At 35.6% G+C, this 20,705-nt stretch overlaps 3 protein-coding genes across 8 annotated transcripts; 2 read left to right on the forward strand and 1 right to left on the reverse strand.

Annotated features, from left to right (window-relative positions):
• Nucleotides 1-984: 984 nt before the first annotated feature.
• Nucleotides 985-7,005, forward strand: LOC107929546 (serine-rich adhesin for platelets). Of its 3 annotated transcripts, none has more exons than XM_016860997.2 (9): nucleotides 985-1,203; nucleotides 1,363-2,223; nucleotides 2,449-2,822; nucleotides 3,220-4,350; nucleotides 4,461-4,619; nucleotides 4,755-5,070; nucleotides 5,184-5,254; nucleotides 5,373-5,495; nucleotides 6,156-7,005. In XM_016860997.2, the coding sequence occupies exons 1-9, from the start codon at nucleotides 1,194-1,196 to the stop codon at nucleotides 6,159-6,161; spliced, it is 3,051 nt and encodes a 1,016-aa protein (XP_016716486.2). In that variant the 5' UTR covers nucleotides 985-1,193; the 3' UTR covers nucleotides 6,162-7,005. The 3 variants fall into 3 exon arrangements, with proteins under 3 accessions (XP_016716486.2, XP_016716482.2, XP_016716484.2); XM_016860993.2 differs by having other exon boundaries at nucleotides 6,182-7,005; XM_016860995.2 differs by lacking the exon at nucleotides 6,156-7,005 and adding an exon at nucleotides 5,828-6,146.
• A 452-nt stretch (nucleotides 7,006-7,457) lies between these two features.
• Nucleotides 7,458-14,027, forward strand: LOC107929557 (ubiquitin carboxyl-terminal hydrolase 9). 3 transcript variants are annotated; one of them, XM_016861015.2, is made up of 14 exons: nucleotides 7,460-7,574; nucleotides 7,882-8,051; nucleotides 8,222-8,482; nucleotides 8,820-8,964; nucleotides 9,281-9,340; nucleotides 9,408-9,503; nucleotides 9,585-9,977; nucleotides 10,097-10,237; nucleotides 10,779-10,949; nucleotides 11,393-11,650; nucleotides 11,744-11,892; nucleotides 12,436-12,954; nucleotides 13,064-13,334; nucleotides 13,433-14,027. In XM_016861015.2, exons 1-14 carry the CDS (start codon nucleotides 7,491-7,493, stop codon nucleotides 13,595-13,597), a joined length of 2,883 nt encoding a protein of 960 aa, XP_016716504.1. In that variant the 5' UTR covers nucleotides 7,460-7,490; the 3' UTR covers nucleotides 13,598-14,027. The 3 variants fall into 3 exon arrangements, with proteins under 3 accessions (XP_040939548.1, XP_016716504.1, XP_016716506.1); XM_016861017.2 differs by lacking the exon at nucleotides 7,460-7,574 and adding an exon at nucleotides 7,581-7,787; XM_041083614.1 differs by lacking the exon at nucleotides 9,281-9,340 and having other exon boundaries at nucleotides 7,458-7,574.
• Nucleotides 14,028-14,157: 130 nt separating this feature from the next.
• LOC107929558 (glucan endo-1,3-beta-glucosidase 11) lies at nucleotides 14,158-16,688 on the reverse strand. Of its 2 annotated transcripts, XR_001692849.2 has the most exons (4): nucleotides 16,114-16,688; nucleotides 14,931-16,018; nucleotides 14,584-14,739; nucleotides 14,158-14,374 (listed from the first exon to the last, which is right to left on the reverse strand). XR_001692849.2 is itself a non-coding variant. In XM_016861018.2 (3 exons), exons 1-3 carry the CDS (start codon nucleotides 16,163-16,165, stop codon nucleotides 14,671-14,673), a joined length of 1,209 nt encoding a protein of 402 aa, XP_016716507.1. In that variant the 5' UTR covers nucleotides 16,166-16,688; the 3' UTR covers nucleotides 14,158-14,670. The 2 variants fall into 2 exon arrangements, 1 of the variants encoding a protein (XP_016716507.1); XM_016861018.2 differs by having other exon boundaries at nucleotides 14,158-14,739.
• Between the last annotated feature and the right edge of the window lie 4,017 nt (nucleotides 16,689-20,705).

The raw sequence follows: 20,705 nt of genomic DNA on the forward strand, positions 1-20,705 counted from the left end.
AACCTAGAAAAATTATGCTTTATATTCATTGACACTTTTGTATTTTCTCTTATTTTTACACTATAAATTAACACTAATAGGGGGAGGCAGAGACATCTCCGCCCTCAAGATTTTTTTTATTTTGCGTTTTATTTTCTTTATGGCTTACTAAACTCTTCTTTTCTAGTTGAAGTAATATTTGAAGTTTGATTCTACAAGTTTGTGAGGTCGATTTGCTTCTAGTCTTTCTTTGCTCTTTAGTATTTGCATGTCTTCTAGTTTAGATACAATTGTTCAAGTTTGTTAAATATTAGATCGGTATTTGATAGCTTAGAATAATTGCTTTGTCAATTAGATAATTAGTTGATCGATTGATTTCTAATATCTATGTCGAGTGCATGATTATTATTTATTCTATTTAATTTTTAGGGCACTTGAACCTGAGTTCGGTGTTGCAATAATTTTTTCATTTTTCAGAGAATTATTAGTTATTTTATTTCATTTCCAAAGCACTTGGGCTAGAGTCTCGTACTAAAATAATTTTTTTTGAAATAATTATAATAAATATTATTTTATTTTATTTCATTTTCAGTGTATTTGGGCTAGAGTCTAGTGTTGAATAATTTTTTTTTTATTTTCCGAAAGAATCATAATTATTTTATTTCATTTTTAGGGCATTAGGCTTGAGTTTGGTGATGCAATAAATATTTTTTTTATTTTTTGAAATAATTATAATAATTATTTATTTTATTTATTTTTTTGAATATTTGGGCTTCTACAGTAGTTTTTTATTTTCTAGAATAACTATAATAATTATAATTTATTTTATTTGATTTTTGGATACTTGTGCTTGAGTCTTAAATTAGTATGATTTTTTTCACAAGGATTAATTTGCTAATATTAAAATTGAGAGTAGAATGAGGGCTTTTCATAGTTTTTGTAACATAATTTCAGTCGCAAATCTGCTAAGTTAGGGGTGAATGGGCTCGGGCCACTAATCGAAAAGGGGCTTGGATATTTTGAAGCCGAGCCGAAGAGAAAAGAATGAGAGAAAAAGAGGCGGACGCCAAAAGATTTCATAGTTGTAGTTTTTTTTTCATATTTTATTCCCTTTTAGTTCCGGTCCGTACCTGCGCAAGGAACAAAGCCATTCTCGTCTACCCCTGCGAACGCCGAGAAAGTCCCTCAAACCATCGCATCAGCAAAGGGTTTTAATGTTTCCAGGTACTCATTCTTCAATTTCAACTCAATTTCGGCAAAAAAGGTAGCGCAAAAGATGTTAAATTAGCCCAACAGTTTTAGTTCAATGTAAATTGGGGGTGGTTAGGATAGGAATTTAGGATTTTTTTAGGTTAGGTCTTTTTGATTTTTTTTTCTAATTAGGGTTTAGGATAACAAGTATGAAAGGCCGGACGCAGCGGGCTGATACCCATGATGATTGGGGAGACGGTTCATGGACCGTGGACTGCATCTGCGGTGTCAATTTTGACGACGGTGAAGAGATGGTGAAGTGCGATGAGTGCGGCGTCTGGGTGCATACGCGCTGCTCTCGTTACACCAAGGGAGAAGAGTTGTTTGCCTGTGACAAGTGCAAGAACAAAAGCAACCGTAATGACAGCGAGGAAACGGAGGTGGCACAGTTGTTGGTTGAACTGCCAACGAAAACAGTTAGGATAGAGAGTAGTTCTACCCGACGGCCCTTTAGGCTTTGGACTGATATCCCCATGGAAGAGCGTGTTCATGTTCAAGGGGTTCCAGGAGGGGAACCTGGTTTGTTTAGTGGGCTGTCTGGGGTTTTTACGCCGCAACTATGGAAGTGTACTGGGTATGTGCCTAAGAAGTTTAATTTCCAGTATAGGGAATTCCCTTGTTGGGATGAGAACAAAGAAGATGATAACAAAAATGGTAAGCAAAATGAGTTTGAGAGTGGGAATCCTGCTGATAATGGTGCCGGAGTTCTATTTTCTTTGTCTAAAGAGAGGGTGTTTAGTGCTCCGATGCATCCAAAGAAGGATGTTTTAAATGAAGGGAAGAAGAGTGAGAGTGAAGATTTTGATGGAAAGCATTGGCAGAATGGAGTAAGGAAAGATAGGGGTGTACTTCAGCCTGTTACGGCACCCTCCAGTAAGCAGAAAAAAGATGAGCCTGGGGTGTTCAAAGATAGGGGTACAAGAAAGAAGTCTAGAAGTTCTGCTGAGAAAGAGGCTTACGAGAAGAAGAGATCTGTACAGCCCCATAAAACAGGTTATTTAACTTTGCAATTGATTTAATGCTTTATAAATATGTGCAAATGGAGAGATTCAGTTATTATATTTTTTATTATATCATGAGAAATGTAGTTATTTCTTCAATAACTCTTGTTTCATACCATTGGAATGAACGGTAATGGTGAGCCTCATCTTTACCAGAGTTGGCATATGCATGTTGACTCCAGATTCTTTCTGTTTTTGTTTGCATTCTTATTACTAGTGTTTAGACCCAGCTGTGATGCAAAACAATTGGAATTTTATGAAGACAGAGTTCCAAAGTCTTTCGCGACTGGTGTCCAGAGTGGAAAGAACAAAAATTTGAAGGACAGTGTGCATCAAGAGCCAACTTCAGATGGTAATCTTGCATCGAACCATGCGGTTGAAAGACCCAAGAACAACTCAAGTGGAAAAGAGCATGCTTCAGAGGTCTCCACTTCTAGCATGTCTGGACATGATTCGATTAGAATTGATGGGAAGGACGAGAAGGCCGATGATCAACTTCCCGCAGCTATAACAAGCACTCCAAAAACAGAAGATCTCGCTCAATTGCCATTAGGGAACAAATATACTGGGATAACTCCTATTAAAGAAGAGGTATCTTTGTTATGCTTTTCATTCATTGGTATCATGGACTGGACTTTGTTTCTTTTGTCATTTTGTCTGATATAATGGCCGATGGGTACTTTTTAAAAAAATATATATATATAGTGGAAGAAGTGCTATTAGTTGGTGTCGCTAGGACTGTCATGGCTCCACCATCTTTAATTTTCTAGAAGCAAGTGTCAGGTGATGTGAAATCAAAAGCAAGTCTCTGATGATGTTGTCAGGACCTTCAAAACTAGCATGTGCAGTTTCCATGCACTTTAAGGATGCATGCAATCCTCCATCTGCCTTTGTGTAGTAAAATATTAGAGGGTTATTTGACAAGTATTTCTGATATGCTTTTGGTTTCACTTAGCATTTTATATAACCTTCCTTATTCTTGCAACAGGGTGATGGTGTGGCAATTGACAAAGTAGATGGTGTTGTAGTAGAAGGTTCTACAAGAAGTCCTCGGGACAATCAGGTTGATGCTTTGGCTAGTACTGCCCTGAAAGTTCAGGGAAATAATATTCTTAAAGATTCTAATAGCGGCATCTCTTGCAGCTTTGATAAATCTGATATTGAGGTGAAAAGAGAAATGAATGATGATGATTCTAATGTTGTCTTAATTAATCAACGTTCTAATCCTGATGATACTAAAGACACAGAAATATCTTTTCATCAGACATCAGAAACCTCCCAAATGAATGATTTGGTTGGAGGATTTTCACATTCGTCTGACAGTAAGGCAAGAATCAGTGAATCAGAAATTGTTGCTGATTGTCATTCTGATAAAGCAAATGAGTTGTCTGGCCATTGTTCGTTGCTAAAATGCGATTTGGAGGGTTCAGAAGTTTCTGAGACTGTGAAGAAAATTTCTCCAGAATCCAACTGTATTCCTAGATCTTCTGAAGAGTCTAAACCAAGTATAAATGTTCTGACCCCTGAAGAACAGTCTAACCAGCGTAAAATGGTAGCATGCGTTGGAAAGTCATCTTCCACCTCATCCGCTTCCATATTTTCTGTATCATCTGTTCCTGATAGCTCTAAACCTACAGATTCTCAGAATAACTCAAAGCAACAAGTAATGCCTGACAACAATCTGAGCAGTAAGAAAGGTCACGCTACAAATGATGTGCCTAGGGATGAAGACAGACATGACTTATCACGTAAGGCAGTAAAAGAGCGACCAAAATCCTCTTATAGTTCTACGTCAAAAGTCCCACACCAAAGCAGGATTTCACATGCTTCCATTTCAAAAAGAAACATATGCGAGTCAAAAGACTCTGTGCCTTCCTCATCTTTAAAGGCATCTTTGATGCAGAATAGTACAGTTACGTCAGTCTCTGGTGAGTCTGCCGGCTCACTGCAAAGTCAGTCTGCTTCATACATTCAACAAAACAAGACATTGGCTTCAGGTTTCCCACAGAAAGGTGAAAAGTCCACTCAGTCAAGTTCCCAGCCAGCATCTAAGGCTGCACATGCATCATCAGTACATCCCTTTGCAACATCAAATTCCACTACTCTAAGTGATGAAGAGGTGTGAGATCAAGTTCCATCTTCTAATAAGATTTATACCTTCTCTTTCTAATTTTTTATGAAAATTTCAGGAGTTTCCTTTGACAAGATTTTCTCCCTCTTCAATTTCAGCTTGCTTTGCTTTTGCATCAAGAACTTAATAGTTCTCCAAGAGTACCTCGTGTTCCACGTGTGCGGCAGGCTGGGAGCTTTCCTCAGCTGGCATCTGCAACTGCCACAAGCATGCTAATGAAACGCACATCTAGCTCAGGAGGAAAAGATCACAGTATGGTAATATGTCTACTTCATTATCTTACATTACTATTCCAACTTGTAATTCCCGTTTTAAGTGTTAGTTGCATTGATAAAAGAGGTTTAGGAGAAGATTCTGCTTTGATGAATGGTTCTTAATTGATACATTTGTAGGTCCCTAGAAGAAAAAACAAGGATGCATCTAAAGATGGGTCCCGTGGATCTCGTGAGCTTGATCATGATGCTAAAAGAACTGATAAAGTTCTATCTTCACTTGATCAGAGACAAGATCTTGGTTCTGCCATGGATGCTTCTGCTAAAAGGAATGACAAGAATGTACATGCCACACCCTCCACAGCCACAAACACTGGCCCTTCTTCTTCAACTGAAGCTAATGAGCAAAATTTGTCATATGTACGTAGTTCACCTAGAAATTTATCTGATGATGACACAGGCACAGCTCGTGGTTCTGTACCTCGTACTTTACCTGGTAACTGCCTCTCCAAGCAAGTCTGGTTTACAAAGTTTTCTTGAATTGGGACCAATCTCATGTTTATTTGCATAGCATGTAATTAACCATTTATAATATTCTTCATATTTCAGGCTTGATAAATGACATTATGAGCAAAGGCAGGCGAATGACTTATGAAGAGCTTTGTAATGCAGTCCTGCCAGTATGTTGCTTCTCTCGTGCTGAGTGCCTACTGTCTGCTTTATGCCATCTTTCACTTCTGCTAGTTCTTGGAGGAAAAATATTGCTTCTCATTCATTTCTTTTCTGCTTTTATTCCAGCATTGGCCTAACTTGAGGAAACATAATGGAGAACGATATGCGTATTCTACTCATTCTCAAGCTGTTCTTGATTGCCTAAGAAATCGACAAGAATGGGCTCAGTTAGTTGATCGTGGCCCCAAGGTATGCACATAGGTTGTAGCTGAGCATCTTTTATTATTTCTTTTGTGCATTGTTTTCTGCTGAGAAAATCCTTATGGGACCCAAAACCATAAAATCAGTATGGTGTGGACTTTTCTCTGTGGTTAATAATCATAACTTGCTGCATGGCTTGCAATTTTTTCCTTGTGGATTGTCCTTGCTTTCTCCTTTTGGTTTAGCCAATGAAAAATGAGATGTTCTGAACAAAATGGAAAGAAAATGTATGCCAACGCAGCCTTTTGGAAAGTTTGAACTATCAATGTGAAATCTAAAGTTTATTCATCTATTGGCATGACAATGGCATGGCTGTGAAGGGAGATGGATTTTTGCTTCAGCTCTTGTGATTATGAGGTTTGGTGTTCTGGTCTTTTATGCCAGCATTGTTAAGCACTTTCAGTGATAATATGGAAGCCAAAAGTTGTATAAAATTAAACAAAAACTAATAGAAAGAAAGGGAGCAAAGATAAGGGGGAAAAATCATGGGGTCTTGTTGTGAATATCTCCTGGACTATGATTCAGATTTTCTATCCTGTACATACTAGAAATGGCGTGCGTTTGTTTTTGTTGTTCCTTCCATATACATAATTTTCACTGTTCTTGTAAGTTTTAAAGAATATTCTTATTGTTGGTTTTTTATTGAAGATCTAAATGACATTAGTGTGTACCAGACTAATTCAAGTAAGAAAAGGCGCAAGGCAGATGCTGAAGATTCAGACGATAATGAATTCGGCAAGGGAAGAAGTACGAAAGAGGTAGAAAGCAAAAGCCTCGAGTCACAGAAAGAAGAGTTCCCCAAAGGCAAAAGGAAAGCGAGGAAGCGCAGGCGATTGGCTTTGCAAGGAAGAGGAATAAAAGATGTCCGCAGGAGAAGGAAAGTAGATTTCAGTGATGATGATGCCGGACCCTTCTCTAACTCAAGTGAGGAGAGCATGTTCAGTGACGATGAGATCCAAGGAAGCGGAGCTTGCCCAGTGGGAAGTGACGCCTCAGCAAGCTCTGATGAGATAGGGTCCATGTAACTTAAAAGCCTATAGAGTCATGGTTTTCAACTGATTTTCCAAGATGAAGAAATGGACTCTTCGGCTTTAAACATTTGGATAGTGCTCTTCTGTTCCTCATCTCCTATCTGCAGATCACGAGATGATTCTTGTATTGTATTTGTATCCAGTGACAATCTTTTGTGCAGCAATGGGTTCATGCCAGATCAACAATTCCCTATTCGCCTTCGTCCATAATCAGATGCTTGGTCTGCTCACCTGTAGTTCCTGCCGGTTTGTCTATGGGTGTGATTGATATTTAGTCCTAGTCCTAGTTCTGTACATAGACGGATATTTTTGGTAGTATTATGTTAGAGACTGCCACAAGTTTTAGCACAAGTTCCAACAGCATTGGCTCCTTTTAATTATTATTTCCTTTATAACAAGTATAACTTGCTGTCAGATTTGATCATTCCTTCTTCAATATAATGAACAAAACACCAAATATTTCTAAATCATTTGTGATTTAATATTCTTTGGTCTTACTTTTGGAGTTGAACAATTTTTTTATTCTGTGTATACTGGAATTTTGAATCATTATTCGATCGTTTAATAAGTAAATATCCCAAGATGTGGGAGATGAATTTATATTTATAAAAGCAAATAATAATAATAATAATAACTCAAAAAACGAGAGAAATCGAAGTCTTATTTTAATTTTCTTTTCGACCAATCAAGTTTTATGTTTATTTAGATATATTCTTTTTTATTATATTGAAAATATAGAAAAAAAAGGAAAAGAACGGTCATTTTCTATAATTAGCAAGTGCAGTATTTGGGGATTTTTTTACCTTTCTCTTTACTTTGTTAAAACAAGAAGTTAAAATATATGATTTAGATTAAATATAATAATCTAATCTTCACAGGAGAAAGGAAAACAAAAACAAGAGAGAAGAAAAAAGAAATAAAAAGAAAATATAAAATAGTTTTTCAATCTATTATGATTTGGGTAATATCCCGTTTTATTGTTGAAGCCTATAAAAAGGTGAGTGACTCAGGAAAAGACAAGATCGTTGAAAAGACGGTAATTGGCTGCCTTTTGTCCAATTAACTCCATTTCTCCTCCCCCAATAATCCCTCTCTCATTTCCCGATCTGCTTTAGCTTTAGGGTTCTCCACAATATTCAATTTTCCCTTTTTTTTAAAGAAAGAAAGATATACTTTGTTTTCTAATTTTCTTACATTTATTCGTCGACGAACAAGCGATTTATCTGTGCTTTGATTCTGATCTCTCTAGGTGATACAAATCTGCTTGATTTTTGGATTGGAGATTTAATTGTTATAATTTTCTTTTTGGTTTAAAATGAATTTGTGATTTGGTTGATGTTTAGGGTGTTAATTCATCGATCATGACGATTCCAGATTCGGGATGCGTGATGGAGAACGGCGCGAGTTGCTTGCCGTGCACGCCCGAAGAAGAGAAAAAGATCGTTACTGATTTAAGAAACGAATCCGAACGTAATTTGAAAGAAGGCAACTTGTATTTCGTTATTTCTAGCAGGTACGTTTTAGAGGATTTTCGACCTTTTCTTCTTCTTTTTTTTTCCTGGTTCCTATCTGGAACTTGAAGAAATGATTTGATTTTTTATTAAACTTAATTACCTGTTTTTTTAATCATTGTATATTAATTAATTGTATGATTCAGCTTTTTTTCTCTTCATTTTCTGGCAGCTGGTTTCGAAAGTGGGAGAGGTATGTTGGAATAGACGGTGATGAAAATTTGATTGGGAACCAATCTTCTGATTCTCGGCATATCAATGGAGCTTCTTCGGTCGTGGCAGAAAGGCCTGGCCCTATGGATAACTCTGACATTGTTGAGAATGGAAGTGATAGCGATATCAAGGGAAATGACATACAGCTGCGGAGAATGTTAATGGAAGGGCAGGATTATGTTTTGGTACCACAAGGAGTTTGGGAAAAGCTTCACGGATGGTAATGCTTCACCTCTTCCAATTTCTTTTGCTAATATACATACTCTGGTTATAAATTTTCAAGTTACCAAACAGCGTGAATATTTATAGCCTTTTAATGAGTTATTAGCCTTTTTAAGTGGTATCTATTTGATGCATTCATGTTAATTGAAATGGACGGACATACAAAGGATATGTGCATGCATTATCTGCCACTGTAATTGTTTGATATTTTCTTCCTGGTTAAAGCAGTATATGCTACTGACCTGATTATATACCATACACCTGAATGTACCTATCTTTGCTTTACTTATTTGAGAAGATATCTTGTAAAATTTACTTTTTATTTTAACATGTAGGTATAAAGGAGGGCCAGAATTGCCTAGAAAGATGATTTTGCAGGGTGTTTATCATAAAAAGTTTGATGTGGAGGTTTACCCCCTTTGTCTTAAGTTGATAGATTCCAGGGATGAAAGTCAGTCAACTATATGGTTAAGCAGAAAGGTATGGCTTTCATTTGCATAAATTGGTGGTTTGTCCATTCTTTTGTTGCCTTGGTCTGGCCAAATGGAGGATAATAGTGATAAAGTATCTTGTTTAAACAGGTTTAGTATTATTGTAAGTTTTGATGTCTAGGACAAAACTGGAAATCCTTCCATTTCAAATCAATTGTTAAAATGATCTGGAAAAGCCTTTTGGTTTCTTAAGTCTTATTTTTTTAATGTCCTTGAAATTATGCATTGTTGTTTTAGTTAGGCCATGCAGGTTCTAACTCCCTTTTTTCCCCACTTCTATTCTTTTGGTTGGATGTAATGTTTAGGCTTCTTTAACTGAGCTTTTCCAGAAGGTCTGTGCACTTAAAGGAATAGAGCAGGATAAGGTGAGCATTTTTTTTTAATGTATTCCGAATAAAATTGTTTGCTTACATGTTTTGGTTATATTGTTAGGTTCGCATTTGGGATTACTTCAACAAGAGAAAGTATGCACAGTTGTCTGTTTCAAACAAAACCCTAGAAGAATCAAACTTGCAGATGGATCAAGATGTGAGCATCCTTTTGTTTTCCCTTCTTGTTTTGCTTCCTAATTGTTCTCCATTTACCTGTATGTTTGCTGAAACATTACAGATTCTTCTGGAGCTAGTTGATGGACATCAATCGTCAAAAATTGGCATGGATTCTACAGGAAATGACCTAGCTTTGGTTTCCTTGGAACCTTCAAGATCCCCCTTGACAATTGCTGGGGGCCCAACCTTGTCCAATGGCCACTCAGGTTACAGATCAAATCTGTATCCAGGAAGTTCCTTAGGCTCAGGATTAGCAGATATGGATGATGGTTTTGAAGCATGTAACTCTGCTAGAAAAGTAGAGAAGGGGGGCTTGGCTGGATTGCAGAATCTAGGAAATACTTGTTTTATGAATAGTGCTCTTCAATGTTTAGTGCACACGCCCCCTCTTGTTGAGTATTTCTTGAAAGATTACAGAGCTGAGATCAACACAGACAATCCTTTGGGAATGCATGTAAGTGTGCTTCTATCAATCAATTTCTTTTGTAGTTTAATGTGAATTATGGTTTGGACAATTTTGATATCTATTCTTGAGCACTCCACAAAGTCTCTAACATAAGTTTACTTGTGCAGGGAGAGCTTGCTCTTGCATTCGGAGACTTGTTGCGAAAATTATGGTCTTCAGGGCGAACTGCTATAGCTCCACGTGTATTTAAGGGGAAACTTGCTCGGTTTGCACCCCAGTTTAGTGGTTACAACCAGCACGATTCTCAAGTAAGTTTTTTCTGATGTTTGAATATTTTGTTCTTCTGCAATGTTGGGAATTTAGTAGTATAGAGTAGTGGGAATTGTATGTTAAGAGTCTGTTTAGGGTTTACCATCTCTGTTACATTGGGAAGACACTGGTACAGGTGCAATATATGTGTTGGACATGGCTTGGAGCTTTCCAAGTCGGCTTTTTCATGTTTTGGCTTTATTTTGTTGCAATCAAAAGAAGCAGCAGCAAAATAGATGAAGGGGGCTGACTTGTTGTAAGAGAAGAAGAATGGCGCATGCTTAAAAAAAGGAAGAAAAATGAGAAGTTAAGCGCAAATTAGGGTAGTGAATGCTTGAAGGATCCTAAGTAATTTTTAACTTCTAACTCTTCCAAGGCTTAGCATGGAGTATATATATTTTGCATTATACTTTAAATGCAACTTAAGAGTGACTTATGAATGTTGTTTGAATGGTATCTATATGTAACTTTTCAGGGTTACATTTTTTTTTATCATATTTATGTTTTGTTTTCCCTAATGATGGAGTGTCCCTTTTTTAGGAACTTCTGGCTTTCTTACTAGATGGGTTGCATGAAGACTTGAATAGGGTCAAACAAAAACCTTACATTGAAATGAAGGACTCTGATGGTCGTCCTGATGAGGAAGTTGCAGCTGAGTGTTGGAAAAATCATAAGGCACGGAATGACTCAGTAATTGTGGATGTTTGCCAAGTGAGATATTTCTTGTTTTGCTTGAATTCTTAGATTTAGAGTTGCATATAGTAGTCCTTTTTAAAGTTATGTAGGAGAGTCAATAGTGGTATCAGGGTTTTTCTTGGGAGATATAATTACTATCTACGATTTGTTGCCAGTGCCATTCTAAGCAGTTTATGATCAATTACTTTTTCTTTTTGGGACAAATTAGAAGTGCCTTTTTTTACATATCTGTCATTATATAGCTTTTCCCATTCTTTAATATTAGGTTATATCTCAGATTTAGGTGCCTAATGCTTTTATTGTTCCATGTTTAATATATCCCATGCCTATGTAATTGTTTTCATTCATCTAGCATATCTATGATACTTGACTTCAAGTTTCTGTTCCTAGCAATTAGGTTGATTTTCCACTTGGTTACTAACAATTGGAACATTGGTAATAATGCTTCTGCTCCTCAGGGTCAATACAAGTCTACACTGGTTTGCCCAGTTTGCAGCAAAATTTCTATCACCTTTGATCCCTTCATGTATCTATCATTGCCACTACCTTCAACTATCACTAGGACAATGACAGTGACAGTTTTTTATGGTGATGGAAGTCGTCTACCAATGTCATTTACGGTCTCTGTGCTGAAAAATGGTTTCTGCAAAGATCTCCTTTTGGCATTAGGTACTGCATGTGGTCTGAAGAGTGATGAAAGCCTTATGCTTGCAGAGGTAAACATATGTTGAATTGATTCTTAATTTATTTCTAGCTGTTTAAATTATACATTCTCTTGATTGGCTGAAGTAGTAAACCTTCAATATCAGGTGTATGAAAACAAGATTTATCGATATTTGGAGATGCCTTTGGAGCCATTGGCTTCGATAAAGGATGATGAGCAAATTGTGGCATTCCGGTTTCAAAAGAAAGAGATAGGGAAAACTAGGCTAGTAATTTTTCATCGATGGCAGGAAAAGTAAGTTTATTTCTTTGTCTCTCTAGCTATTGAAATTCCCCCAAGCAGATTGTATTCTTTCAATCTGATTTACTACATGCAGTATTTTGATATTTTAGAATACTAAGGGTCCATCGTTTCTCTATCATTGCAATTGTCTACTGATTATATATTATTATCTTTTTATTATTATTTCTCAAGTAGTGTTTATATCTGTCTACTCGGTTCATCCATTGACTGTGCACACCATGCGGAATGTATTTGTTTAAGAAAATCTGTGGAAGGGTTCATGACTTTTACAGCACACTAGGCATTGAGGAATGGACTTTTGTGGCTTCGTATTTTTCCTTCAAGTATTTGGGGGGAAGCTGAAAGTAGTCTCATACCAATCTGTAATAAGCTGAGAGAGAAAAGGAGGGGGGAGTATATTTCTTTTATGTTTTGGCGCATGTTTTTTTCTTTGAGGGAGAAAGTCATATATGAATATGTTGAATAAGCTGTATTCTTCTTTGCCTCTTTTCTGTCTTTGCTTAAGATTTTGAACCAATATATTGGACTTTCCAGGGCAGAGCTTTTTGGAACTCCACTGGTTACTTATTTGGTGGCGGACCAATCAAGTGGAGCTGATATTGAAGCCGCTGTTTCTAAAGTACTGTCACCTTTCAAAAAAATTTCTTCAGCTAAGGCTCATGTCGGTAAGGAAAATGGCATTCTCTTGGATGGGCTTGATGAAGAATGCAGCTGTTCTGATGCTCAGTCAGTTGAGAATGCAGAACTTGAGGGTACTTCGTGCAGAGACTTGTCAATTCCACTCCGTCTGACCGATGATAGGGTTATGAACTTCAATGCTTTTAAGAAGGATACCCTCTTTGAATCAGGAAAGATCATAGGAAAGCTCTTAAGGGTTGTACTAGATTGGACTGACAAAGAACAAGAGTTATATGATTCCAGCTACTTGAAGGACATTCCCGAGGTTTATAAAGCAGGGCTTGCAGCAAAAAAGACCCGGCAAGAAGCCATTTCTCTATCTTCATGTTTAGATGCTTTCTTGATTGAAGAACCCCTAGGGCCTGATGACATGTGGTAAGTGCTTAACGCTTGTTCAAATGGATTTCAGATGATAATGTTGCAGTCTCACATTACTGTAACCAGTACCGACCTTAATATGTTATGTCTTAAATTATTAATGCAGGTATTGTCCTCGTTGCAAGGAACACAGGCAAGCTATAAAGAAGTTGGACTTGTGGATGCTACCTGAGATTATTGTTTTTCATTTGAAACGCTTCACTTATGGCAGATACCTAAAGAACAAGATTGACACATTTGTGAATTTCCCAATTCACGATCTTGATTTGAGCAAATATGTCATGAGCAAAGATGGTCAATCTTATTTATATGAGCTATATGCCATCAGCAACCATTATGGTGGTCTAGGTGGTGGCCACTACACTGCCTATGCTAAGGTAAACTGATAACCTAGCTGATTAGTGTTTTATTCGAATTTACGACATTTGTATATCTAATGGTTATATTTGAGGCTTTGGTGTTTCCTCTTATCCAGTTGATTGACGAGAATAGATGGTATCATTTCGATGATAGTCACGTCTCTGCAGTCGATGAATCTGACATCAAGACATCAGCTGCTTATCTCTTGTTCTATAAGAGAGTTAGATCTGAATCCAAAGTGGAGGCAGGAGAGGCATCACATAGTCATTCCATCTCTTAAAGACCCCGATGAGTGCAATCTCCAATACTATTGCCTTATCGAGCTGCCTCCAATCAAGGATAGGCAGCCGGCCTCACCTGCAACAACCACTGTTATACTACGAAGATTTTTACTTGTCTGAGCAGAAGCCGAGGGAACCCTCAATGTTATAAAAGATACAATAGGTGACCCTAACTCCGGAAACAACTCACAACGAAGCAGCAACGCAATTCAAAGGTAGGGGCAACTATTATTATTAGTTCTATTAAATTTTTTTAATTAATTTTTTTTTAAGGAAATTTTGGGCAGAGAACTAGGTCTGCTTGCTTATATAGTTCTTAATTTGTACCATGAGCGAGTAATAGTAGCCAATACCCGTCTATAAGTATTTATTTAATCTTTGAAGCCTTTTAACGAAGCCATTTAATTATTATTAATTTTTAGGGATGCCTATAACTCTTGAAAGATTGCCCTTTACATAGTGGCCATCTTTTTCTTGTCAGTCTTGAGAATTTTGGACTTGTAAAAGAAGAAAATATAAAGTAGAGTCATCTAGAATCTTATTCTTAATGAAACCGCCCTCGACCAACTGATGATAAATTTATTGCTTTTTCTTTAATCACTTTAATATTATTATTCTGATGTATAGAATCAAATTCTAAATATGTAAATAAGAAAACCCTGAATGACAGTACATCCTGTAAAACTATAACCAAAAGGAAGAATGAAACCGTAATCTATACTAGTAATCAAAAACAGCCTGCAGTCCCTCTCTCTCAATCACCAAACCTAACATCCCTGCAAAAGACCAAAGGTGAAGAAAAGATACAACTTGAGTGCCAACTAAAAAGGATCAAAAGCCAACCAAAATCATGTCGTCAAATACCCACCTACCCACCCACCCACCATCACCCAATTTTGATTTTTCGGGCCGACATTGAAGACAAAGTTTGATGATATTCCCTATAAACCACTGTTGGCGTACAATCAAAGAAAAAGAATTTTACCTTTCTCTAACAACCAAGTTGATGCCGTTCATTCCCCCTTTTTCCCCTTAATATCTGATAAAATGACCTTTCGAAAGCTTTGAATTACTACACCAACGTTTTAATCAACAACAGTGACGCCATCATCAACGCATGTCCCACGAACTTACGTCTTCCCTGTTATCAATCAAACCACAAGTTCAAGAAAAAAACCCAGTAAATCTCATCATGTCACTGTTTGTCATTGTCAATAGGCAAAATAAATCCAATGGATCTCGTAAATCTTAATTACATAAAACAGAGAGAAAAATAAAACCCACAATTAAAAGCGGGGATTTTTAACAGTAAAAACGTGAAAAAGCTCTTACCGTCGCTGAAGAAATAGACAAATAACCAGTTGATGAACTCGTCGGAGAAAACGGCATGGTCACCCCATTCCCGATACTTCCACTGGCGGTATTGTTATTCGTAACACCAAGAGCATAGGCCGGTGTTCCATCAGGCTTAAATAACCCATAATTCCTCTCTGAAGTTGGACCTGGTTTCATATTCTCATTAAACAAAGCAAAAACATATATATTAAGATCCGAATCCGGTCTCAATGGAGTCCCTGCGTTTTGAGACATCAATTTAATCAAATTCCCATTGTATTTCTTTGCATTATCGGGTGTAGCCCCAGCTTCGTCTTCATCTCCCTTTGATGGCCACCCTGTTTCCGATATATGAACTGGGAGTTTCTTGTAACCCAACGAAGCTAAAGCTGAGTAAACGGCATCGATTTGAGCGTATAACATGTTGTCGTAGTGTAAATTCGTTGCTGGATCGATTACCCCTTGGTTTGGTTGAAACAGAACAAAATCCAACGAAACTTGCTTCGGGTTTCCTTTATAAGCAAAGAACGGATACGCATTGATCAAAAAAGGTGACCCTGTTTTCTGATGAAAGCTCAATGTTTGGCTCAAAATATCGACTAAATCCTCACGGAAAGCTCCGGCTGACGGCGGAAAAGAGGTTTGTAGTATGCCTAAAGAATGCGCTGTGGTTACTGTCACCTGTTTGTCGAGCCCGAGGTTTACAAGTGCCGTATGAACGCTTTGCATGGCCGGGACGAGGTTATCGGAAAGACTAGTGTCGTTGAAAGTGAGAACCTCGTTTCCGACAAAGATACAGGTGATTTTCGCGTCCGGTAAATGGGCTTGCACGTTTTGCTTAACCCAATCTTGAGCATTGTTCGGGTCTCTCATCTTCTCCAAGTCCCCGTTGCCTAATCCGATCATGAATTCAACGCCGGAGTTGGCGAATGCGCCGAGCACTCTCGGATCTGCATCGTAAAGTTTAACTTTGGTGACCCCAATAGATTTCACGAGCGGCACTACGTTTTCAGGGGAAGGAAGATTGTCTGCTATTTGCCCGTAATTGATCCCAATCGAATTAACCATAATTGGAAGCAAATAAACTGCAAATTCGAAAACCCAAAACGAGAAAAAAAATCAGCAAGATCCAAGTAGATAATAAAAAAAAACCAACCCCAGAAAGTAAATAACCCACTACCTGAAATCGAAAGAATAATCGAAGCATAGCTAAAAATTCTCATCAACTCCATGAAAACAGAGCAGAAACTAGTAAAGAGTGACGAGTGTGCAAGTAAAAGCTGTGAATTAGTCACCCAAAGCGTTTGAAGATTACAAGACAACGAAATAAAAAAAAAAAGTTTTTCTGAAGTGTTCTTTGCTTATAAGCTATGAAATTAGAACGACAACTGTAATGGAGCTGGTGGGAAAAAAAAGTTGATAAGAGCAATGATTGAATGAGAATTCTCGCACTGTTTTCTCAACAAGTGTTTTATGTCCACACGCAGTTGTTGAAACCCAACAAAAATAAAAACAAAGAACAGAACAGAACAGAAAAGGGGTTTAAGATCTTTTCTGTTAAGCTATAGTTTTCAAGGTCTGCGCCGATTTTGAAATCGGTGGGTACATGATGGATGCTTATAAATAAATTTAATGGAAGTGGTGGGAGATACTGTTAGAGGCGGTGAATTTTATTGTTCCACTATTTTGGTTTAGATTTTTTTTTTCACGAACCTAGATATATGTAAAGTCAGATATTTCTTTTCTCAAAAGATTTGATTGATATTTATGAATGAACGATCATTGTTTTATTGAATTTTTGTTTCGTGTGATATCTTTCTTTTTATTTTTGTAGCTTCAACATCACTTCTCGCTCAATTTCCACATGGGTCGGCCTTCTACTTTAGGGTTTAGGGTTTATCAAGAAACTTATTTTTCAAGTATAAATTATGGTTTTAAGTAGCTGGTTGAAAATTAGTTTTTAAGTATTAAAGTAACCGTCTGATTTTTAATGGTGTCGGAAACAGTTGTTTGAGGCCATTAAATTTGACGAGTATGCTCGTAAATTTTATTATTTAGTTTTTATGAGTCAAATATGGATTTTAAAAAAGTTTTTTAAATTGATAATTTGTATTTTATAATAATTTATTAGGTCAAGTAGTTTTAGAAAATAAGGTATCGAGATATTGTTTCTATAAACCGAACCGTAAATATTTTTATAAATATTTACGAAGTGTCATTAATGTAGTATTAAAGTTTTATTGAAAAATTTTAACATTTTGATAGTTAATTAATTAAAAAGTACTAAATTAAAAAAGTGAAAAACTTACTAATTATAATAATTAAGTGATTAAGTAGCATGAGTAATAAATGAAAAGTTGAGGCGGCATATGAAAAAAAAATAAAATAAAATAAAGCCATTAATGGTGAAATTGTAATTAAAGTGAAATTAAAACACCCAAATTGAATTTTAAAAGCATTTCTAGACATTTCTTCTTCAATTTTGGTTCAGACAGACATGGGGAGAGTTCCTTGAGCTGGTTTTGCATATTTGCTTCATTTGAGTCCAATTCTTACTCATTTTTTTATAATTTTTATATTTTTGAAATTGTTACAATTAAGTCCAACTAAATCTTACCTTAGTTTTTGATTTTGTTAAAGATTTTGGATGTTTCCATTGATGAATCTATATGATTTTTATGCTAAATGATGAATTTGAGATGTTAGTTGTTGTTTAAAAGTATTTTGTTAAGTGATTTTGATGAATTTTTTGATTAAGGATTAATTTGTTTAATTAGTAAAAATACAAGGATTTGTTGCGAAATTATTGTAAAAATGGGCTATATTGAATGCCATGAATATTCAGCTAGCATGGGTTTGCATTAAAAATTATTAATTTGCATGTTTTGGGCTCAGGGACTAAATTGAATAAAAGTAAAATTTTAGGGACAAATTTATAAAAATATAAAAATAACCAAATTGCAAGAAATGAATTATTTTATTGTCTAAATTAATATATTGAATGAAATTATTAATTTAGATTAAGGTCGAGTAGAAAATCGAGGAAAATAAAAATTTTCCAAAATGCCCCTAAATATTAGTATTCCTGCAATTTAACCAGGTAAATTCGTACGGTTATACTTTAAAAAATATATTAATTTGATGGCTGGTATTATGTATTTTTCTATTGTTGAGAATGAATTATTGTTGAAATTATAATTTGAATTGAATATTCAGATTAAATGGAACGCTGGATTTGAGTACATTCGTTTTGTGGCGCATGACAACATTGGGCGAAAATGGCGAAAAATTACCCAAGTAAATCGAGGTTCAACATTTGTCGCGAACTCTCGTGTTTTACTTTTCGTTTATCTCTTATGAGCTTCTATTTAACTTATATGAGTTTCCGTTCAACTCTTTTGAGTTTCTGTTCAACTCTTATGATTTTCTAGTCAGCTCTTATGAGCTTCTGTTTAACTCATATGAGTTTTCGTTTAGCTCTTACGAGCTTCTGTTCAGCTTTCGACCTTCTGTTAACGAAGTACTCAAATCCGTAAGTCATTCTTCAAATGGTAAAATATCGGGAGTTATCTTGGATGATATATGTATATAAAGGAATGGTAAGAGAATGATATGTATCATGATAAATATATTAATATCTTGATATGTTGATACATGGAAATTATGTAAGTTGAGACGAGTAATAAACTTAAGTGTGACATATTGAGATAATAAGATTATTGATGTTAAAATTATATGAAAAATGTTCAAGTACTCTAACAAGTGTTGACGTTTGATGCTTAGGCAAGTGCCAAGCTTTTGGTTGAATGGTAAAATGTTTAATTATAAGATGCACTGAAATGGTAAGTGCTCAAATGAAAATATACTTGTGCTCATGAAAGAGTGGAAAGTTTTAAGTTATACAATTTCTTATGGCTTAATATGTGATTAATTTGAAAAAGGCTATGTTTGCATGCACTAGCTTGTGGCTATGGTGGTATGATATGCTTATGACTTGTGTGTTATGCATATGGAATGGGTGTGATAAGTAAAGAAATACAATTGTGAATAAATAACTTTAGAAGAGTATAAAGTTGTTTAAAAACTCTACTATACTTGGGATAATATGTATAAGAGATGCTATGGATTTATTATTTTGTGAGTTGTTAAATATGGTTTCTTGAATCGTGTGGCATCAGTAAATGTTTATTCTTGATAAATGTAAATTTCATAATGAAATGAATTGATATGATTAAAGTTTATACGAGCTTACTAAGCATTCATTGCTTATTTATTTGTTTTTCTTTACTTTTCAGATTATCGGAAACTTGATTGGGTTGGAAGCTTGTCGGAGTTATATCATACTATCCATATTCTATCAATACTTTCAAATGTTTTTTATTTTGGTTATAATGGCATGTATATGTATTTTGGTTAATGTTGACTTGTATGTAATTTGTTGAGATTTGCCACTTATTTTGTCTTGTTTTGGATGTCTAATTATGACTTGTTGATATGTATAAAATTGATTGTAGGTTGATACAAAATTGGGTGAGAAATATGGCTTGTAAAATGACATATTTTCATCTACACGGGCAGAGATACGGGCGTGTGTCTCAACCGTGTGTGACACATGGTCGTGTGTCCCCTGTATCTTTTAAGAATGTAAGTCAATATGCTCACACAACCTAGCACATGGGTGTGTGACTTGGCCGTGTGAACCAAGTCAGTATACTCACACGGGCTGAGACACGAGCCGAGACACGACCATGCGTCCCTGTTTCGAATGCCCACACGGCCGAAGACACGGGCGTGTCTCTTGGTCGTGTGAGTCACACGGCCTGACCACGCGACTGTGTGATCCCTGTAGTTTTGAAAATTTTAAGTATTTCTGAAAAAGTTTTGAGTTTCCGATTTAGTCTCGATTTGTTTCTAATGCGTAATTTGGGCCTCAAGGGCTTGTATAAGGAATAATATGTATGATTTTGATTGGTTTTTGACATGAATACTATATGATATGTAATGTTTTCATTTTCAGTCTGTTTGATTTATAAACTCCGGTAATGCTCTATAACCCTGTTCCGGCGAGGAATTTGGATTAGGGGTGTTACAATTAATAGCTTTATAAAAATAAAAATAAAAATATTGAATTATATTAATTTAAAACAAATTAAATTCGTAATGATTAGTTTTTAAAATAGGTTAAATTTTATTATTCGTTTTTGTATTATGCATATGTTGTTAATTTAATTTTTATATTATAGTTTTGTCAATTTAAACAGCCTCAACTCAAATGGTAATGTTAGGTTAAAATCTACTATTAATTTCGTATCATGTGTAAGTTGTGAATTTAGTTATTATTCTTCAATTTAGTTAATTTTTTAATATTATACATTACAAGTTCAGCCTTAATTCAAAATAGTTGTTAAATCCATTAACTAAGACAACATGTATTTTTTATAAATATTTTTGTGAAAATAGCACTCTAAAATGACGTATATGTATGATATTATGTTTGTCACCAATGGTGGCAGAGCGTAGTGGAGACTAAGGGGTATGGTTCCCCCTTAAAATGATAAATTTTTAATTTATGCCCTATATAATTTATAAAATTTTAAATTAATAATGATAAAATTACACTTTAACCCCCCAAATGATAAAAATTTAATTTAATTCTTTAAAAATTATAAAGATATAGGCTATTAAAATAATAAAAATACATTTTTACTATCATAAAAATATACAATTTAATTCCAATCTCTCAAAAAAAATTATAATAACATGTATTAACTT

Source organism: Gossypium hirsutum, chromosome A12, assembly GCF_007990345.1.
Source record: "Gossypium hirsutum isolate 1008001.06 chromosome A12, Gossypium_hirsutum_v2.1, whole genome shotgun sequence".
NCBI classification, from domain to species: domain Eukaryota; kingdom Viridiplantae; phylum Streptophyta; class Magnoliopsida; order Malvales; family Malvaceae; genus Gossypium; species Gossypium hirsutum.

What these genes read in the sequence shown, in the direction of transcription:
- LOC107929546 (XM_016860993.2), top strand. An exon ending in TAACTCCTATTAAAGAAGAG is followed by an intron (nt 2,823 to 3,219) that starts GTATCTTTGTTA and finishes TTCTTGCAACAG; the next exon opens with GGTGATGGTGTGGCAATTGA. An exon ending in TTTGTAATGCAGTCCTGCCA is followed by an intron (nt 5,255 to 5,372) that starts GTATGTTGCTTC and finishes CTTTTATTCCAG; the next exon opens with CATTGGCCTAACTTGAGGAA.
- LOC107929557 (XM_016861015.2), top strand. Translation starts at nt 7,491, where the DNA reads ATGATTTGGGTAATATCCCGTTTTATTGTTGAAGCCTATAAAAAGGTG. An exon ending in ACAATCCTTTGGGAATGCAT is followed by an intron (nt 9,978 to 10,096) that starts GTAAGTGTGCTT and finishes TTACTTGTGCAG; the next exon opens with GGAGAGCTTGCTCTTGCATT. An exon ending in TTTCATCGATGGCAGGAAAA is followed by an intron (nt 11,893 to 12,435) that starts GTAAGTTTATTT and finishes TGGACTTTCCAG; the next exon opens with GGCAGAGCTTTTTGGAACTC.
- LOC107929558 (XM_016861018.2), bottom strand. Translation starts at nt 16,165, where the DNA reads ATGGAGTTGATGAGAATTTTTAGCTATGCTTCGATTATTCTTTCGATT. An exon ending in GATTATTCTTTCGATTTCAG is followed by an intron (nt 16,019 to 16,113) that starts GTAGTGGGTTAT and finishes TCGAATTTGCAG; the next exon opens with TTTATTTGCTTCCAATTATG. An exon ending in TGTCTATTTCTTCAGCGACG is followed by an intron (nt 14,740 to 14,930) that starts GTAAGAGCTTTT and finishes GATTGATAACAG; the next exon opens with GGAAGACGTAAGTTCGTGGG.